Genomic DNA, 17,528 nt, shown 5'->3' on the forward strand with positions numbered 1-17,528 from the left:
CAGGGTGTCTACCAACCGGGAAAACTGGGAATTCTCAGGGATTTTGAGTAGCCTGAAAAAACTCAGGGAATTTGTGCTTCTATCAGGGAAAATTGGTTGTAAATTTATTGAAAGGGAACCCAAAGTCACGGTAATGCTGGCCCGAGTAACAGAGAGGAATCGTAACGAATGATCTTTGATGCCGCGTCGTCTGCTGGAGGAGTTCCCAGAGTACACTCAACGAGCGACTTTCCGGATGCCAGATAATCTGGACGGCTTCGCGGCACCAGTACGTACCCCATAGGGTCAATGTATAAGAACGCTGAAATTTCAGACGCACGAACCCTTCGCCGTCGGATTTTCCAGACTTTTTGCCGTGACCGCAGGTTCGAAACGGCATTAATAAAAGCCACAACCGCCGCCATTTTGATAACCTCGCCACCTCGAACCGGCACACTCGTACGCAGATCCGCTAGCTGCCGTAGCCACCACCGCGGCAATGTTAGGCCTAGCTTAAGCTTCTTGCCGTTCTGTACTGTGTTTTTCATTGAAAGAATTCGCCGCTGTCAGCAACGGCACCGACACCGCCTTTGTGGTCATCGCGACTGGCTTTGAAGTTCGGAAAGCATGGCGCGTTGCATAATGCCGGTTCCCGAAAGCTAGCTTCACTACATTACGACAGTGTTAGGCTGTGAAGCATAATGAGTGTGGGAAGGGGCAACTGTCACGGGACACAGTATGTATTCCTTAATTATACACGTTTACACCCGCCATCTTCTGTCACAGTACACGCACCGATGTGTCTAATAAGTGTCCTGGCAGGCCTTCAGAACTTTTTCGGGCGTGCCTGTGGCGATTTGAATCCTTAAGGGCTGTAGAAGACATACATTCATTTTTTTGGACGTTTTGTCGGCCCCTAGGGAGTCCGAAAAATCGTACGCTGACTGCACAATTGTCGAAGAGGATGCTTCAAATAGTCCGTGTGGCGAATGCGCAGCCTAGGGAGAACAAGAAGACAAAGGACCTAGGCAGTGAGAAATGAACGGGGAAGGAAGCTCGCCGCCGATTTTTTGAGGGAGCTTGCACTCTAAAAGCAGTGTTGGCTGACACGGAGATGCAGGTGTCCTTCATCCAAGTAAAAAAAAGAAAAAAAACTTTAAAGCAGTGAAACGCAACACTGAGGCATTGTGCGCGGGCTGAGTATCTCGGGACAGTTGAGGTTGACTTACCAGCTGTTGTGAGAGAATCTCACTTCTGATAAAGTTCGGGCCTCATACCAGTTAGCTTGCTATTAATTGATAGAAATAGCTCGTATTTGAAAATATTCTGTATACATCTTTTTTTTTATTTGTAGTTGAGAATGTTTGACTCAGTTTGCAATGGGTTTTACTATTTTCTTTCAAAGATATTTTATTCGCTGTGCATTTTATTAACCCCTCCCTTCTGTTTTCTTTTTGAATAAAATAAACACTACCCCTTACTATTCAAACTGGATTAAGTTGTTTTTTTATTTTTTACATGCTTACTAGAGTGACACCATTGGGCGACATGATGTAGGGAGCCCGTCTTGACATAAAACAAAGTTCTGTGTCACTCAGGAAATATTGCAAAGGCACTCAGGGAAAACCTGGAAAACTCAGGGAATTTGGAAATGTCAACTTGGTAGACACCCTGGTTCAAAACTTACACAAGACAAAAGGAAAGCACTTCCAGTTAAGGGTGAACAAGAACAGTGAGAACAGATATGAACGCATAATAATAGATCAAATTGCAAATGGCAGTAGTAAACAAAATGAAGAAAAATATCATTTGCGAAGCATGCGCTGCTGATGTGATGTAAAGTTGATAACGCACATGATCAAGGAGAGCACATGAAATTGTGGAAGCACGTCCCACTGCGCGATAATCCCACGCAAGTAATCAAGCACACAGTCAAAACAAATTATAAAGCGAAAAATGAAGAACCTTTAGAAAACAGTGTAAACATGTAAACAAATTACAGCACATAACATCTGATGAAATGGCAAGAGGTTCATGAATAAGAAGATAAATTATTTTTTAAAAAGACAGTTACCAAGGCCGCTGAGTGTGCGTTCCCAATGTAACGCAATTGCCGAAATGCAATTATTTGCATCTTCTCATTTTCAAATGTTCTAGCTTTCTTTTTCTTTGCGGTCCTTTCATTATCGAGAGACTTCGTGAAAAACAGGAGACGCAGGAGGTGTTGTGATATAAGCCCACCCGCGACAACCCGCCGCGGTGCATGCAGGCAGCCAAGCAAACAACAGCGAAGAGCTTAGCAGTAGGACTGCTCACAGCGCCCTCTGTGCTTTCATTGAAAAAGCGTCCCACTCGCTCCATACGGAGCGGTGCACGGAAGGCAGACTAGCCAATATTCGAGGGACCATACTAAGAGGTCATGTTACCTACGTGACCCTTGTGGTGTACGAGGACTTGCGAGAACCGTTGACCAGCCGAGACAAGCCACCCATCCCGCTACACAGATGGAGAATGTGGCATGCAGGACGCTCTAAATAATCAAGACACAGATCACAACGGATTATTCTGCACGAGATGCCTAACTACAGTTTACCAAACATATGTTTGGATTGCTTTGGCTCGGCCTCAGTCGTAACGTAGGTGCGTAGATAATCTTATAAATCTTTTGCCTAGTGTCGACATTGTTTTTATATATATTAACTGCTTTTAATAAAAATAGTTTAATCTGCTGTACTTCATATGCTTGATTTCATATTTTTTAAAATTGATGACGCAGCAACGATTGACATTGATGGTGCTTGTGATCGCATGTGACCTCGGTGCAACTTGCGTTTGGGGCCACTAACATATAACATGTTTCTGCTTGCGTACACAAACACACCCAAACGCTAGGGGCCCCAACACCTTGTGTCCCCTAAATGAAAACTCACTAATATGTCCGAAAGGGATCGACCAAAAATACCACCTAAGAAAAGCTGTCTCTGCCTCATTCGACGACCGTAAGTGAAGAGAACTTGTTTCCGAATTGTTCGTTTCTTTCTACTTACACGGACGTGTTGCGCAGCGTCGACAACACTTGGCGGTTTGTTTGTGCACACGACTATGTTGGTGATTTACTGCTAGATGTTCCAGCTCTAGAGGAAGCTGATGTGTTGCGGCTGGGCAAACGTCCAGAAAAATCTGAGTTTTTTAAAGGTGAGAACAAGCATTCGGTCACACTTCCTCCAATTAAATGCTTGGTTGCAATTTTTTTTTAAGATATAATTTAATCTACCGTCCTTTGAGCAGTGCAGGTTCGTGCCACGAGCTTATTCAGGCGGTCTGTGCCCGTTTTTTGTCAAGACTGAGCGCGCAATGCCTATATTATTAGTTTTTCGATTTTTACAATGCCCGGATTATCAACGGTCTTGTGTTGTCCCCTCAAAGTCGTATAATCGGGGTTCTGCTGTACTGTATTTACCCGACTCTAATGTACACCTTTTTTCCGAAAAAATAGATCCAAAAATTGCCTGAGCATTACAATCAGATACAAAACCAAAACCGCGTTCACGGTGTTGGCAACAACCTACTGTCAGAGTGGTAAAGCGTAGCATCATCACCATCACAAAATGGCGACAGAGAACGATTTTGTGAAGGCGGCTGTTGGTTCATTTTGTGCTTTACTGTGATCATAAGTGGTATTTTCAGATAATAACTTTCCCAGATACCATCACTTTTGCAAGACATCACATGACTTGGCACCAGATGCGCTAGTGTAATCAGCCACCAGCGTTTCTGGCGCTGTGCCAAGCTCACTATCTGTGCACAGTTCCAGGAAGGAACGCTGTGGGACGCATACTTTGACAAGTCCAAAAGGACAAAAGTGATAGTAGTACCTGTAAATATGATCACTCGAGATTAGTGCCCCTCTATGCTTGGTATTCATGACTAATGAAGCGCAAATGGAGGCAATGATGATGTGCCTGTTTCATTATGAAAGCTCAATAATGAAAAAAAAAAAATACCGCCTGTGAAGGTAAATTCTCCATGTCTCATTTTTGTCTCGTGAACGTGGGGACATGCTATATTTTTATTGTATAAATTGGGTGCGTGTTACATTCAGATGCACTATTTTTTTTTTGCTTCTTTTTTTCCATGGGGAAAATAGGTGTTTTTTGTTGGTTCCGCCAGATCTTTTTTTTTCTGAAGGAACTACTGCACTCATTTTATGTAATACATGAACGAAAAGCAAAATGAATGCACTTGTATAAAAATTTTATTAATGAGATGTACCGTATTTATTCGAATCTAGGCCGATAGTTTTTTCCAAATGATCATATACCAAACTCTAGAGTCGGCTTAGATTCGAGGGTTTTTAAATATGCGCCAGTTTTATTAGAAAATGATAAATGTGATGCATACCGTATTTACACGATTGTAAGTCGACCCCTTTTTTAAAATTTGAAAGTCTGAAGTTGGGGGGTCGACTTACAATCGAAACCAAAACATGGCCCCGCCAAAAAAAGCCATACCAACGAGAGCTACAACGTAGTTACAATTTTATGTTTACTCTATAGCCCTACCCGTATCTTTTCGATATTCCGCGTGTTTGTTCACTTTTCGGAAGGGTTTTTTAACATTTTCGAGAGTCTTACAGTGCATGCAACACTCATGGGGGAGTGTCGATAGTTGATGGAAGCGCCGCTGTTCTCATTTGCGGCGGCACCCTCAGAACGGCGGTGCTTGCGGGGAGTATCGGTAGTTCATGGAAGAGCAGACACCGCTTGCGAGTTTCTCTTTCTCTGTTTAAAGGCATTGGTATTGGTTTGACGCGTTCCACTTGACTGCCGGCTACGTGCTACTTCTATGCTTCCCCAGTCGTCATGAGTGCTCCAGGCCCACTAATCGTTAGGCACTCGTTCACAGCAGCGTTCAAGAGGGCTGCCATCCTTTACGCCGAAGAAATCACTGCGCAGCGGGCCGCAATTTCGATGTTTCTAAACGGGTGGTGCGAGAGTGGCGACTGCAGCGAAGCGAAATTTTCACCTGTGTGGCGGCAAGTGAGAAATTTCCCACGTGCCGAAGTATGGACGCTTTCCGGAGCTGTAGGCTAAGCTTGCGGCGTACGTCGCTGAAATGCATGATCGGTCCCTGCCAGTGAAGTGCGACGTGGTCATGAAATAAGCCCGGACCTCCGCCTTAATTTTAAGGTTCTGCTCCGCCGTGAGTACAACGAGTGGCTGGCGGCAGAAGACTGCGAAATTACGCCAACCGGACCTGTCAAAAGAGCCTCCCTGACGGCTGCGTGTGGTTGGGTACATTTGGCGTGGGCTGCTGTTCTGCAAGATGTCCTGGTGCGGTCGTTTGCCAAATTTGAAATTTCGCTGGACCACGACGCGCTGTGGGACCGCAGCAACGATGACGATGGCAGCACTAGTGAATTCGAGTAGTCCAATGACCATGTCAGCTACTAATAAATTTTCGTTATCGAATGCGCCCTCAGGTTTTTTTTTTTTTTTTTTTTCGGTCAAGCGATATGGGGGGGGTCGACTTACATTCGAGTCGACTTACAATCGTGTAAATACGGTAGCTAGCGTCATCTAGAAAAGTCAGTATCGCAGCTGCTACTAGCTGCACCAGTAGCCAACTCAAGTACACGAGCGACGTTGCATTTTGACTCGTGTCATATCGGCGTGTGGAGTGGTGTTATGGTACCAAACCGGCAATGCCACAGCAGTGCCGCTTTCAATCGAAAAATTGTGCTAGCTGCAGAGAAAACTTAGAAAACTACTTGGAAAAAAAAAATATAGTTCTCATGTCCAATGGCACAGTATGTCCGTGAGCGATGTGGAAGGTCTCAAAAGGGGCGTTTCAAAGCATCGGTGGCAGGCTAACGTTGCCAAATGGCCGTGGTAGGAAAAGAGTTAAGCTCGCAAAAATAGGGTGTGTGTTAGAATCTGATACATACCATATTTTGAATTATCCATATGAACACTTAAAAAAATCTCAAATACAGTCGAGAACCCACTTATAACGGTGCCTGTTTTAACAATATATCGGTTATAACAATGAAAAGCTGCTGCAACGTCAACTTTTGTATGTATTTTATGGAGAAATAACCCGCTTGCTACAATATCACTACGCCGCATTATCGGTTATAACGATGATGTCTGGCTGCTGGGTGTCCATGCCAAAAGGTAATGAAATGCAAAATCCTTGTAAAGAAAAAAGAAAAACTGAAATGTGAGCCACTGCACGATCGCCCGCCGCCCCAACTGCTGAGCCACCCCAACTGTTTCTCTCCATGAGAGACGCACGCCAGCAGCGCCAGCCTCGTACGCATCTCCACCTTTGCCCTTCCAGCCCTCTGAATACGAATGGGCTGCACCCATAGCTCTGCGCTAGCACTGCGCCCAGATTGCTCACTGGGTCCTCATTCTGCGCAGTTCTGTCAACGAATTAAGTTGCTCATGCTTGTCTTTGTTCGTTGCGTGGAAGTCGTTCTTGGCCATGTGGTTTCTCAGCCTCGTTTCACTCGCTGCTGAAGCGGTAGATGCACAATGTTGCCGGTGAAAAGAAAGTGCACTGCTATAGATTTGGAAGGAAGTGCTTCTAACTGCAGAGGTGATCGTCGTGAACGTGCTTGCATCGGATAACAACAGTGATGGCCACGACGGCAGTGCTGACGTGTTAGGGCAGGCTGCCTGCCATTATAGTATTTTTTGAAACAGCTACATCATCCACCATTTTGATTTTTTTCTTCATGCAACCCAGTTATAACAATTATCGGTTATAACAATGGAATTTTCGTGGCACTTGAATATTGTTATAAGTGGGTTCGACTGTACCATGCAAAGGAATGTGAACACTGCTTATGACAAACTCCCACTCTACAATTCATTCAATATATTTAACGACATGGTGCATGCACCTTAAAGGGCCCCTCACCCAGTTTGGGCCTTGCAAATAGACAAACATGACGCTACAAAAGCTGAAGTTTGTGGAGATGCGCAACTCTCACGCGTCCCCTGATATGTTGTTTTCCTGCATAGCTCCCATCTCCTGCAATCCGTCTTCGCCGCATGGCCTGATGCCCGCAGCGTTGGTCTGGTTGAAGTGCAGTACGAGAGATGGCGTGAGTGTTGTGCTGCTAACGCCACCTAACGGCAGGGTTACTTGGGCGCGGAAAGGAGAACGCGCTTCCTTTTTGGCTCCGAATCGGCAAGGGGCGCGGACTTTCTGCGCGTACGCCGATCCATGCTTCTGCGAGACCGTCTCACGAGGCCTCGTTCGAATGCGCCACCGTTCGCGTGACTGTACGCGCGAACAACCAGGCATTGGTGCCCAGCATGGGGCGAACATATTCGCTTGCTATGCGGTCGTGGTGACTCAGACTTCCGCGATTTGTCGCGCACCCATCTGCATGTTTTGTGGATAGCAACTCGGCTAGCAGGCATTGATCTATGAAAGGTGCAATAAATGCCCTTGTGATTGTTTGCACTACTGTGTTGTCGTTCCTTTGTCCCAAGAGCAGGGATGAGAATCCCACAAATTTCAAACAGAAGCCCATGTGGGAGTCTTACTTCCAGCCAGGGAGTCAAGGTCACACGCATAAATGCCTCGACGCAAGATGCACTGCCTACATTGCCGCGGGTTGTGGCATGTGTCCTTGGCAGATAGTCTAATGTGGAAAGCTGAAACTGCCACTGGGAGTGTGTTGCGTAGCAAAAAGAGGAATAGAAGAAGAAAAATAAAGGAGGCGGGGCTCTCGACGCAAAAGTGACAGGGTCCCTTGGGTTTCTGGCAGGGCAGAAGTCAGGGAAGGAATGTAGCTTGCGAATGCTAGTCGATGCAGATGGGGAGTGTCTGTCTTGGCATTGAAGCTCACTCTGGCATCGTGACAACATGACATTTCAACTTTTCCTATCTCCTCTAATAATGAGCCAATCTGAAAACTTTCATGATAAGACTCTCCCGAGTCTGGGCCCTGCAACTTCCAGCATATAAGCAATATTTGTGTTGGGGCCTTGTGAAGGGCCCTTTAACCCTGTCAATGTCATCATTTTTTTTTTTTTTTTTTTTTGAGGTGACCCCATCAGCATCAGGTTTTTTTTTCTTGGATATTAGTATAAAATGAATCCAACGGCTTATTTTCGGTTTTCGAGAAATACATATAAAGAAAAAAGACTGATATGGCAAATGCTCTTTTAGTGTTTTCTCACATTCCTATCTTGCAAAAATAATGTCAAAGAAACATGTCAGAACAGAAATGCAGAAACGTACCGGTACTGTTGTATTCTCTGGTAAGCTTAAGTAGGCTGTCCTTGTTTTTAGGTTGGCAACCTGCTTTACCTTCTTTTTATGTTGGCAACTTGTTATGTACCCCCATTGGTGAAATAAGAACGATGTCAGGCTTCAAGCTTAACAGAGAATACAACAGGTGCACCAGTGACACTGAAAGGGTTAAGGTGCTATTTGCCTCAGCACATTCAGCCTAAACAACCTGCTGTGCCTGGGTGGCTGGGTGTGTATGCAAGTTTCTAAGCCCAACAGTGTCTTGGCAGTACAGGTGTGGACGCTGCGAAAAAAAAAACGTCGCTGACACCTAATCAGATTGAAATGGTATTGCTGGAGAACGGAGAGGGAATGAATGTCTCTTCAGAGCAGAGCAAAGGGAACGAGCACATGGATATGGCAAAAGCAGTTTGAGTTGTTCAGTAAAAGGTTGAGGCTTGTAGTATGAGAAATCATTTTTTAAATTTAATGAATTTAATGCTCGCCCTGTCATTGTGCTTGCTTTCTGCTGCTATTTTCTCTAGTTCCGCATTTTTGTTTGGTTCTGCTAAGACTCTGCCTCAGCTCAGAACTGTGTTGAGCAGTGCGAAAATAATGTGTGAAGCACTGCCATGAACTCATTTGATCTCTGTCTCAGCAAATCGTTCAGTATTGCTGCAAAGCATAAATTATTATTTTTAGCTAATGGTATCTTGGAAGAGCACTAGCTTAGGTCTCTCTGTGACTGGTGTGTAACTTGAACTTAGCATTATAGACAGCTCTGCACGGCTGGTAAATGGTAACTCGAACTCCAGAACAGCATGGTGTCAAGTTATAAAAATGCATTCTCAGTCAGTGAAACAACTTGACCTTGCACATTGTCACTTATTCAAGTGACATTCTACTGTTTATCACAGCGTTAAGCCCAGTAACAACACTGAGCAGGCACATCTACTCCAATCTTTGTTGTCTAAATGCCAGGTGCCAAATCATTTTCCTGTTATTACATATACAGAATTTTAAAGATTCCCAGTGGCCTTCCGCCGTCCCTTTTTTTCCTTACTCATGCCAGTCTGAAAAGTATGTATGGCACTGTTACAGAGGGCCACTACCTCTTCACATCACCATCCACATACATCTTTTCTGGGGCGGAAGTCTACATGGAATCTGAGGACTCTGACAGTCCAGGGGCCTCATTTACCGGTGAAGAAGAGGAAGATGCTGAGTCAGATTCTGAATCATCACGCTCGTCCTTCAGCTCGGATGAGGAAGAAAGCCCTGCGCACACATCTGGCCTGGAGAGTCCATCGCAGGGTAACACCATGGACTGTGAGCCAACTGAGCAAAGCACCACCACAGCCAGCACTGCACCACTTGTTAACAACCTAAACGAATCCATTGTCATCAAGGCACGTGTCTCTGAAGAAGAAGGCTCCAGTGATGTAGAATGCAACACTCTTCGCTGCTCCTGAGGTTCTGGTCTCCTCTGCCCGTTGAGAACCATGGCTCCCACTCTTGCTTATTTATTGGTAGCGCATTCCCCACAGCCTTTTGTGGTCAGTAGACTCCTGTGGCCAGTAGACTTGCAAATGAGCAGGTCCAATTGGTCTTCATTGGTTGTTAAGATGGTTTCTAGCTTTGTGTTTCCCTCGCTGCCTTGGGCAAGGTCATTTGGGGAAAGTGTGTAAACTTTGGAGGGGCTGTTGCACATTCCCTGTGAGTGGCTGTGGGCCTGCTGCATGTTTTATTGTCCCTGATGGCTTTTTACTTTTGTGAGCCCTACGAATCCTAGGGCAGCGTTCCCCTGCTAATTTTATCACATTTTGTTTTCCTTTTGAGCTATGTTGCATCTTTCTTGAGCTATCTGTAATATGCTCAGGCAGTGCATGTCACTTAGACAATTCTGTTGAACCTGGCAGCGGTGCATGTTGTCCAAGTGCAGCTCCAGGGAATTTGTGGTCTTTCTACTACTACTCTTGATGGAGAAGTTCTTTTGTGTCATGTTGTGACTGTTGTGTACTGCTTGCCCCCTGTGGGATGGAAATGTTGGCATACAGCCCCCCAGCCAGTACACATGATAGAGACACTTTGCCAAGACTCTTCGAGGTCCTTTGCCACTACGTGCGTGTACATATGCTGCCCAATCTCCGCTTTTGGACCTATTTTTTTATAATCTTGTTTCTGTTACTTTGTTGAGATGTTAACATAATGCCCTCCTTGTTTTCTTTCTAAATTGTCGCCATATTCCTGCATGGCAGAGGTAAAAATTCCAGACGTGGAACGGTGCAGAGGATTCAGTTGGGATGGTGTAATTGTTGGTTTTGTATACAAGATGTAAATACAGTTCTGTTGTCCTCAGCCACGTGTGTTTTTGCTGCCTCAGCACATTTTGCAACACAACCATTTCATTAGAAAAATTTACCTTTTCGCACAGTGTCACTAAAGCCCTTGCACACCTCTGTGCTGTTTCTATTCATTAAATGATCACTTTTCGACTTTTCTTATTCTTACTGTGTGAATACTTGTGTGGACATGTTAAAACATAGATTTCAACTTTGTAAGACATATTTACTTGTATGCAGTGTGTCAGGTTGGAATGCTGACTTGTTGTTTGCTGTCTTGTGCTGTTATGAGAAAGAGGAAAAAAAAAAAGCAATTTTCCCGTTACACATATTAACAGCTGGGAATGGTATGTTGCAAGCAGTTTGGCTTCATTCGAAGTGCGATAGTGTATGGGTGTTCCTAAGCCAGGGTCAACCTTGCTCAGGTTTGGGTGCAAGTTTCCTAGAAAAACATATGCTGTGTGCCTGTTCACATAACTTTGTTGATATCCCCTTATTTTTTAAAAAAATTTTCTAAACTCCCATTACTTGTGTCTTAGGCAATATTCTTGAAAGAGTTCATTGAGTCCTTGGGTTCACTTTGTCTTTTTTGAGCCTATTATCACAATTGTTGCTGTGTGCATGTGCATGCCCTTACCTCTGCATCGCTGAGTTGTTTGCTGTTATTGTGATGTTTTGGTAGTGCAGCAATGACTCGATGCCCAGACTTGTATTATTCACTGCTAGGTTGTAGTCTGTCATAGTGGCACATAATGACAACGCACATCCCAATTTATGTGCCGCTCAGTATGCATCTACAGTAAGGTCAAAAGAAGCAATACAAAAGCATCTGCATAAAAGGTAAAGCCGAGGTGCAACTTTCTGTGCCATCAAATACAATTACTTCGTAAAACACACACACAGCAGCTTTTGGTCTTTTGTTGCTATTGCAGTTTAATTCACTATGTATCTTGTCATTGCCGCGTAAGTCTTTTTTTGTATGTCCAGTCGGGCATTGTCTTGCTTTCTCTTGTGTGTTAGTGTTCTGCAAAGTATAGGGCTGAGTGCAATTGTACATCTGTATGTATCCTGCCATTTCTTTTTTGTCAAAGATGTTCCTTCATATCTCTATTGTCTTAGTTATCATGGGTGAGCAAGATTGCCACCGTTTGAAACTGTTACTTCAAGCTGCTGCTCTTTGCAGGGCTAGGAGCAATGTTTTCCTTCTACTTGCCCATTTTCTCTTTGCAAGTGTGATCCCGTCTGAAATGGCAGAGTCTACCAAAGGTTCTGGAACTTTAATGTTTGTGTAAGTAACTGATTTTTGGAACAGGCAGAATCCTTACTGTATTGATCTACTAAACTGTGTTTGTCCTCAGTTTTAATGGGTGTAAATCACCAATCTTTCTTTATTGCCATTCAGTTGACTCTTGTAATATATGCTGAAATATTTGTAAATAGCTTAATATTCTTGTGTTGTGGCACAATTTTTTATGGTTTCTGTATATACCCCTGCGCCTTATTTATTGAAAGTGTCTAGGAAAGGATTTACCCTTTTTTATTCAACAAATGTGGAGCTAAAATTAACACTGGAAAGGAAATGAATGAGGTAGCATTAGGCCTTGTGTACTGTCTATTATATTGTTGTGTGCTTGGTGGTTTTATGTAAAAAAAAATACAATATCGTTATCTTTCTATGTGTCTGTCTCATTAGATTGCAGCATGATGTTTTGAAGTCTCAAGGACACAGAACATTTCAGAATAATGTGAAATGAAACTTGACATGCACAAGTTGGCATTATCTCCGAAGACATTCATGTGTACTTTGTGTAATAACATGCAGCCAAACCCCTATACAATGAAGAACGTGGTTCCACTATTATCATTTCTTGTAAAGATGTTGCACCATACTGCGTGCAATAGGACAGGGTAAGCAGCTTCAGCAAAAGAACACCTTTATTTAACATGAATTCAAGGGATACTTACTGAAAGTAGCTGCTAAATTTCTTCTGCATTCATCGTCTGACTGAATGTGCAACTGAAGCCAACTCATGGTATTGAGGTTTATGGAATATTTGTGCCACTCATGAAATCTTTTGGCTGGTAGGTGGTTCCTCCCCTCCTTTTTTTTTTCGGTGGGGCTGGGCAGGGAGGGTGTGCACTATATTTATTCCAGAGTCCGGAACCTTCCTTGGACAGGGTCTTTGTGTTGTGTCGGTCGGATGCAGTGGCGATGCCACTGCATGCATTCGTTGTAAAGCAACAAATTGGCCATCAGGGATGCCTAAATTCCTTCATTCGTTGTAGTGTTCTATGGTGTAGAGGCATTAACAAGACATACTAAAGATTGAATTTACCCGGGACATACAGTATCCTTTTTTATTCAGGTCATTTCATCGTCGAGATGTTATGACTAATGAAAACAATGTGCTAGACTCCGCTAGTGATATATTTCAGTTGTGCTTAACACTGCTGCGCAGAGTGATGAAGGGACAGGACTTGAGCGAGAAAACAACACACGACAGCTGAGTGCATATCAACTAGCCTATTTTTCCATGAATGCACATATAGTCTACACGGATGTGCAGGGGTGCTCTTCCTGGTCTAGCTATGCCCTCTAGGCAACAAGGAAGTCATGCGAACACACTGTGGAAGTCGGTGTTCGGATGCTGATCGAGTGCTAAAAGAGTAAATACCCGCACCACTTCATAGCTTGCATCATGAATACTTTGCTTCAAAGAAGCCCTGGTGAGCAAGGTCCCAAGGAAGATGCGAGGAGCAAACCTTTCATAACCATGCTTTACATACACACAGTATCGCACCGACTGAAAAAATTAGCTGCTAGGTATGGCGTTCGAGTGGTCCTCACAGCACCACAAGTGGTAAAGGGATTGTGCGCAAAGGTAAATGGAATGACTAGAGAAAGGGACACCCAGAATGCATGCACTACAAACCACAACAAAATATTTATTCACTTTGCGACGGGGTGGTCTATGGTATACCTTTGTCATGCGGGGCTAATTATGTGGGCCAAATGGGCAGGTGCGTAAATGACAGACCGCGCGAACATCGTTACAACTGCAGCCTGATGCAAGCACCAGGGCACCTAGCCACTCATTGCGCTTCAGGCAAGTGCAAGGCTATGTTCTACAAGACGGTGATTCTGCTAAAAAGTAGGAACCAAAGAAAAAGAGAAGTGGAAGCATACAACATCAAGATGGACCCACGGCTGATGTGTCAATGCACCGTCTATTTTCACTCAACAATAGATAGATTAGCTAATCACTGACAATAGAGGGTGTAGGTAGACCGGGAAGAGCACCCCCTGCGCATGCATGTAGGCTATATGTACGCTTCGTTCGCGGAAAAGTAAACCAATGGATAGTTTGCGCTCGGGTGTCGCGTTGTTTTCTTGCTCAAGTCCTGTCCCTTCGTCGCTCTGCACAACAGTGTTAAGTATGTCCAACCAACTCTCTGCGGAATTTTCCTGTATTTCAGTGGTAATTTTCGAGCACTTGCCTCTGGCCTAGATGCTTAGTGACATATTGGGTGCGAGGACATACGGTAGCACTATTTTCCGGAAGTACACAACTAAAGTGGTATGCTGGATAACAGTGTGCTCACCCGCCGCGGTTGCTCAGTGGCTATGGTGTTAGGCTGCTGAGCACAAGGTTGCGGGATCGAATCCCGACCACGGCGGCCGCATTTCGATGGGGGTGAAATGCGAAAACATCCGTGTACTTAGATTTGGGTGCACGTTAAAGAACCCCAGGTGGTCAAAATTTCCGGAGTCCTCCGCTACGGCGTGCCTCATAATCAGAAAGTGGTTTTGGCACGTAAAACCCCATAATTTAATTTTTTTTAACAGTGTGCTTCTAGGGAGAGGGAGATGAACACTTTCAAATCAATCATGGAGCTGGTGGAGGCCCTCAGTCCAAACCCTCGCTGGTGCAATCCTTCAATACAGCGACGATAAACTTCACAAGCTACTCTAGTGCTGGGTGAGTGCTGGTAAGGTGGTTGCTTGTGTCAGCCACATAACCCACGGGGTGAAGGGACAATGTAAGGAGAGGGATGAAAAACGGGTGGGGTGCGGGACAGTGCCACAGAAGGTGTTGGGAGTTAAAGTGACCTCCCCAAGAAGGGCAGACAATTGAGGGCTCGTCTTCGAAAGAACGAAGAAAGTGTAGGCGGGTTGGATAGAGCTAACTGACTGCACCTGGCGCAGTAGTATGTAGTAGTATGTGACTTTAAAGGAAGGAAATCGAGAAAAGTGCGGCAGCCGTAACAGTACAGTTACGGCCGCCGCACTGTGAGGACATCTCAACAGCATTGCACAGGGGAGGGGTGAGGGAAAAAACGCAGTTCCGCCCGAAAGGCGAAGCATCGATTGCGATAGCAAGTTAGCAGACACTATACGAAGTAAGGGTAGTAGTATTTATAGGCCGTATGAAGTAAGCATTCGCTTACTGAAATAAGCACGGTGTCACGTGCGCATAGGCCAACGTGAACATATCGCGCTCGATGACCGCGGAAATTCGCTGTCAAAACACTGGAGCGAGCAAACGCGGCGGCAGCAGCGAGCAAATTGACCTTCTTGTCTCGCTTGAACGCGAGCTAAACGTCGAAAGCACAGCGCGTGCGAAGCTACTGGCACTCGGCGCATGCACTTTGTCCACATCGCAGGTCGCTTCGATCTGACCTCCTCTCTCTAGTTGGTACGCCACTGTTCAAAGTACAAAATACCTGAAACGCAGAGTTGAGTTCTAGCTCTTGGGGCATTAGGAAAACAATAGTTAATAGCAGCAGCGTGATACTTTTGAACACTTGCTTACAATTCTTTTAACGCTGTATTTCATCAACACGCATTTAACATCGCACGTGAACTTGCCGTATTGTTCCCCTTATGGTCGCAAAATTTGACCTTAGTCGTAATTGTGCCAGCGCATGTATAAGTTTTACACCGCTTGTAAAACAGAATAATAACGCTATGACCACTTGCATGCAAGTGGTATTCTACCTGAAAATATTCTGCCATATTTAACCGGAAATGCGCAAAATATTCCACCATATTCTACGTATTCTACCGGAAAATACGCATTTAACACACCCGTTTGGAACATATTGCCTACACTTTGGCCATATCATGCCCCTAATTTCCCCAGATAAAAACAAGATGTGTTTAGCTCGCCGAGAACACCTACGAAACAAACTACGAATCTCGTAACATGCACGATAAGACGTGAAAAAACGGGTGTTTAGTTATTATCTGCAGCACTTGCATTTAAAGCAGGAAAGTGAAAGTTTCACAACGCATTGCATTTAAAATTCTGTTTATTTTCACAGAATTTCAACCATCTTTCGTGCTGTTGTTTTAGAAGTCTGGGAAACATTTTGATTGTGGCAGTATGACACTCTGGAATGCGTCAATGAGTAGCTTTCTACAAAGGCGGCAATGAACATACACAAAATAAACGTATATCGCCCGTCACTCACAACATTGCTTCGTACCTCGAATAAGTATAAACACCGTGCCCCGCATATTTTACCTAGGATACCGGGGAAAAACAACTAGATGTCGTGTATAACGCATAAAAATTGGGAGAAAGTGACTATTCAGCAACCGTTTTCAGAGCACATAAGCAACCTACACGGTGCAAATTTTCGGTACACGTCACCAAAAAGTGGCTCTAATTTTTTTTCAAAATACGAAATATCTGCTGTTTATACTCCTGCAGAGAAACAAGTAATAGTGCATCTTTTATTTAGAAACAGCCTGAAAATGAAATCGTCAAAGTCGGAAGTGACCCATGCCTTTAGAAAAAATTCAAGCCACTGTTCTATTGGTATTGAAATGGCTCTGCACGTTCAACCAAGGTCATTTTCACGAGGGTACCCACGATAAGTCGTGATTACAAAATGACATTCGGCAGTTATTCCTTCAAGAAGTTTGATTGGATCTTTGATGGCGATAACATACTGAGACTGCTACGCTATGTAGGCTATGGCTGGACAGAGATGAGATAATTCCAGCATTTGGTATTCCATTGATTTCATGCCGGAGCAGCTTCGGACTCGGGCCTCAGCCGGGCTCGGATTACGCCCGGATATGCTGTTTGCAAATCCACAAAACGGAAGACTATATATACAAAAATGACCAACCCTTCCCCTACCGGAAAATGGGGGTAAACGAAGGTTGTCCTGCGTGCACCGGACCTTCGTCACGGTTAAGTAACCCACAGGTAACTGCGCCCAATTGCTTCGGCCTCCCGCTGCCTCAGCTCGGGCGGCTCTAACGGCTGAATCGGCGCGCCGACGGCGAGCCCTTTCACGTGTGAGTTCTCGCCGCCGCTCGTTGAAGGCTGCCAGCTCCGCGGGGGAACGCAAATGCGTGGCCATCCCATCCGTTTTTCCGAGAATGAACTGAACGGAAACGAAGCTGGCGCAGCGCGCGCGAAACCCTTTCCTGCCCTTTCCCTCCCCGACAGAAGCGAAACGGCTCTGATTGATTGGGCGCGTGGCGTGAGCGCGTGCCTGTGCAACTGGAATTCTTGCGCCGGCGCAGCATTCAAATCATCACACCGCCCTTTCCCGCAGCTGTTCTGCTCTGGGTGCAAGTGTTTTTTTTTTTACCTGACCACGATAACGACACTTGTGAGCCAATACAAGCTTCGCTTCAAAACTGCAGCCCTATGCAAATTTTAGGTCAGCGGTGTGTATAGGTTTATGGGAAAGTCGAGCCAGGCAGGCAGGCAGGCAGGCTACGACAGAGCAGCTGTACGCTGCACAGATTAGTGTACATTATAGCGGCGCTCTTCGGACACTGAGAAAACGGTACCAGTGATCAACCGCGCCCACTGTACGCCTCGCTTTTTAACCCTTTCCCTACCATGGGGAAAATGTTTTTTTATGTTACGCCAGATATTTTTCTGAGGAAACTACTGCACTCAATATTTTATGTAATACATCAAGAAA

The 17,528-nt window shown here is 44.8% G+C and overlaps 1 protein-coding gene across 3 annotated transcripts in view; it reads left to right on the forward strand.

Annotated features, from left to right (window-relative positions):
- The window catches only part of Sirt1 (Sirtuin 1), a 77,890-nt gene extending 65,640 nt beyond the window's left edge, over positions 1 to 12,250 (forward strand). For all 3 annotated transcript variants that reach the window (XM_075689995.1, XM_075690001.1, XM_075690009.1), the window contains exon 12: positions 9,334 to 12,250. In XM_075689995.1, the coding sequence (XP_075546110.1) occupies positions 9,334 to 9,704 (371 nt within the window). In that variant the 3' untranslated portion in view covers positions 9,705 to 12,250. The remainder of the gene's footprint in view (positions 1 to 9,333) is intronic.
- Positions 12,251 to 17,528: the final 5,278 nt, after the last annotated feature.

The sequence above is a fragment of the Dermacentor variabilis genome, chromosome 1, assembly GCF_050947875.1.
Source record: "Dermacentor variabilis isolate Ectoservices chromosome 1, ASM5094787v1, whole genome shotgun sequence".
Lineage (NCBI taxonomy): Eukaryota > Metazoa > Arthropoda > Arachnida > Ixodida > Ixodidae > Dermacentor > Dermacentor variabilis.